The sequence below is a fragment of the Sinocyclocheilus anshuiensis genome, unplaced genomic scaffold, assembly GCF_001515605.1.
Source record: "Sinocyclocheilus anshuiensis isolate Anshui unplaced genomic scaffold, SAMN03320099.WGS_v1.1 scaffold3005, whole genome shotgun sequence".
NCBI classification, from domain to species: domain Eukaryota; kingdom Metazoa; phylum Chordata; class Actinopteri; order Cypriniformes; family Cyprinidae; genus Sinocyclocheilus; species Sinocyclocheilus anshuiensis.
Window position 1 is genome coordinate 206678 of NW_015540835.1, and position 4259 is coordinate 210936.

The 4259-nt window shown below is 29.9% G+C and overlaps 1 protein-coding gene across 1 annotated transcript in view; it reads right to left on the minus strand.

Annotated features, from left to right (window-relative positions):
- LOC107687381 (contactin-associated protein-like 4) overlaps positions 1-4259 on the minus strand; it is a 119633-nt gene that overhangs the window by 82431 nt on the left and 32943 nt on the right. The window contains exon 4 of the mRNA XM_016484676.1: positions 1663-1810. Within this exon, the coding sequence (XP_016340162.1) occupies positions 1663-1810 (148 nt within the window). The remainder of the gene's footprint in view (positions 1-1662; positions 1811-4259) is intronic.

Genomic DNA, 4259 nt, shown 5'->3' on the forward strand with positions numbered 1-4259 from the left:
CCCTACACCAAACCCAACCCTAAACCTACCCAATAGCGTTAACAATTGCAAAACTGATATAAAAACTATTTTTTTGATGCAACCGTGCCATTTTAACTTCCTTATATACAGATTTGAACTGTTTTGTCGAACCGTAGTTACACGGGATTCGAACCGGAGCTCCTCACCTCTCAAGTACATCTCCGGGTGCTCCGTGAGCTACCGAACAAACTTATCGTTTATGAAAAACCATTGATATGAAGCTGGATATGTGCGTGCTAACATTCAAAAGCATCAGTTTTCAAATCTCCCAGCATATTAAAAATGTTTTGACGTCACAACATAATACTCCAAGTAATTGTGCGAAAATTACGCTTTATTAATCGAAACTCTGTAAATCATATTTTGTGTGAAAATAATTTAAAAGGTGTCAGAGTTTTACTGCCTCTAGTGTTCATTTCTTTTGGAAACTGCAGTGATATGTACTTATTGGTACGTATTTCGCGTCTCGCGAAAAAGTGCCCCCAGGTACGTTTTTGCCATGACCAGGTAGCATATGACATATACACACTATATTCCAAGTCTTCTTGCTAGGGCCGGCCCTGCTTGGTGATATGTGGCGTTAAATTGTCATATTATAAAGCACAGACTGATCTGGAGTTTCATTAAGGTTGTCATCAGCAAACTAAAATAAATTATATTTAAAGGTAAACTGCATCAAATTGAAATCCAAAAATAATGACTCTTACCAAACAGGTCTTCCACTGGCTGCATAAACACACAGTCTCGCACCTAAACTCACTACATTGGTTCCATTTACACATAGTTTTGAAAGTTTTGATCAATGTTTTGGAAGTGTCACAGTGTTTCACTCTTCAGGAAGTCAAAACGAAACATTTGGACAGTTCACAACATGAAAGATTAAAAATCATATTTAAATAAAAAAAAATTAATAATTTTAATGATTTTAACTTATATTTAATTAATGAATAATAATAATAATAATAATAATACTATAAAATGTCTATCATAACAAAATATTTTAAACAATATTAAATAAAATTCATAACATGAAAGTTTTTAAATCAAATTTAAATAAATAAATGAATAATACCAATTACATTAATTTGACTTTATAACGTAAAAGATTAAATCATATTTAAACAAATAAATATATTTAGTTGTTTAAATACACAAATTATTTTTTATTCAATTTAAATAAATGCAAATGTATTCATATTTAAATGGATGAATGAATAACTGAATAATGAACATGATAATAATTTCATAATTTAAATACATTTCATATTTAAATAAACAACATGAAGGATTTTAAATCATATTTAAATAAATACATATATATAAAAAACATTTATAACATTTTATTCATATTTACTCTAAATGAATGAACAAGAAACTAATTTCATAACATAAAATATTTTAAATTACATTTAAATAAATGCCTACATTTTATAATATGAAATGAATGTTCAAATAAAAAAACAAAATTTTAATACATAATTGAATGAATGAATGAATAAATAACTTAATTTCATAACAAAAGATTTGGAATCATCCTTAAATAAAAAAATAAAAAAATAACAAAATTTGTGATATGAAAGATTTTAAATCATATTTTAATAAATAAACACTTCATAATATGAAAGATTGTTAAAGACGTACTGTATTGGCAGCCGTAGGCCTCGAGTCTCAGGCCGATCCTGCCGTTGGGGTTCCAGTGGAGCGGCAGTATCCGGACGTACTGAGCGATGACGGGCTGCTGGAGTTTGTACATCACCACACTGTCAGCGTTCGAGTTCCCAGAGAAAGCCTTGCATGAGGAGAACAACAGCGTTACGTGACCTTTTGTGATTTGACCTGATGCACTAATGCGCTCCTGCATCTTTTATGTTTCCCACTGGATCATAAAGAAGCATAAAGATAAAGAGAGCAGTCTATAACTCTCGTTCAGCTTAATACTGTTAAGTATGAGTTATACTGTTAAATACTGAGAGCCTGTGGTGTTCGGAGCGACTCGACACGGCCACGGGTCAGCGAGCAGCGCTCCTCTCCATCACGTCACTGTATTAAAGGAAATCAATACAGCACTGACCTGCTGAACTAAAACACTGATCTCACTACTAAGACCGGCTGGTTAGGCTGGTCTATGACCAGCTGAATAGTTGCCATGTATAATTAGGCTGACATGTTTTTTATGTTTACATTAAATGCATTATTGTGCACATGTACTGGACATATATATAAAATATAAAATAATATTAAGTTCCAGTGTCATTTTTTTAAATCAGTGAAATAATACATTATTTTTTTCATTATCATTAACATAATAAAATGTAAAATAATTAAATATAAAACAAATATTATATACATAAAAAATTATTACAAATTTAATTAAAAATAAATTATAATTATACAACATACATTAAATATATTAAATTACATAATTAAATTATATTTATATAATTTAAAATACTTATAAAATTCTATTAAAATAAATTATATTTACATTTTAAAATGTATATTAAATCTAGAAATATATACAATAAATATAAATAATCAAATGTTATATTAATTGTTATATGTAATGTTATATTATTAAATATAAATAAACAAATGTTATATAAATGTTAAATCATTAATTATATTAAAAAATAAAATGAATACAAAATATGAACACATCCTAAAGCAACTTTTAGGTAGTGTTGAAATTAATGTGTTAAAATCTGTAAATCTTAAAATGTATGTCAAATATATAAATACATAAAATAATACATGTAAAAAAAACTATAATAAATATGAAATTATTACAAAATTATATAAAAAATAGAATAAAATATTTAAGATTGAACATTAAATGAGTTATATTTATATTTATGAAGGAATTATGTAAATAAAATGTATAATGAATGTTAATATATAAATAGATAACATAATAAATAAATGTAACAAAAAATAATAAAGTTATTAAAAAAAACATCAAGTTATAAAAAAAAAAATAGATTAAATGTATATCAAAATTAAAAAGATAAAATATTTATATTATTAATTATGAAAAATACACAATCTACCTGTCAGCTGTTTAAGCTAAGACACATCTGAACAACCACCAAAACCAGCGGTCTCCAATTTGAGAGACCAGTCAGACCAGCTTAAACCAGCTAAAACCAGCACAGCACCTCAGGCTTTCATAATCAGGGTATTTTCCAGCTAAGGTCCTGCTGGCTATTTAAAGAGGCAAACGGAGGCAACAAGTGAATTATTTTGCAGGGAGGAGCGCTCATTTTGTCCTTAAATCTGTCAGAGATGTGTGCAATTTGGAGTTCTGGGTTCAGAGTAATTGGGAGCTGAGTAGTGCTCTCAGTGTGTTTGAAGGGATCAGCCGTCTGCTGGAGTGCAGCGTTAAGCCCAACAAATTTCTCTGTTTCCTGCTGAGGAGGCGCATCTCATTTGCTCTAAAGTGGCCTGTGAAATACATCAAGAGTCAAGGTGCAAATCCTCCAGCGTCAGGAGCGACAAGCTCTCGCTCTCACGAGAGGAAAAAACACAGGCGCTCACGTCTTCAACTCTAAACGCTTCTCGTGACAGACGGAGTCGTGACTAGCGTTTCTCACTGCATACTGATGACGGATCGAGACGCAAAAATGAGTCTCGGGTCTGTTCTGATGGGTCAGGAAAAAACAGCACTGAATGTTAATAATAACATGCAACTAATCATACAGTCATGTAAACAAATTTGGGGTATGATTTTTTTTTTGAAGGAAATGAATACTTTTATCCAGCAGGGATACAGTAAACTGATCAAAAGTGTCAGTCAAGACATTTATAATGTTACAAAATATTGATATTTCAAATGAATGCTGCTCTTTTGAACTTTCAATTCATCAAATAAACCTGAAAAATAAAATGTATCACGGTTTTCTCAAAAATATTGTGCAGCACAACTGTGTTCAACATTGATAATAATCAGAAATGTTTCTTGAGCAGCAAATCAGCATATTAGAATGATTTCTGAAGATCTTAAGGAAATTAATACTTTTATCCAGCAGGGATGCAGTAAATTGATCAAAAGTGTCAGTCAAGACATTTATAATGTTACAAAATATTGATATTTCAAATGAATGCTGCTCTTTTGAACGTTCAATTCATCAAATAAACCTGAAAAATAAAATGTATCACGGTTTTCTCAAAAATATTGTGCAGCACAACTGTGTTCAACATTGATAATAATCAGAAATGTTTCTTGAGCAGCAAATCAGCAT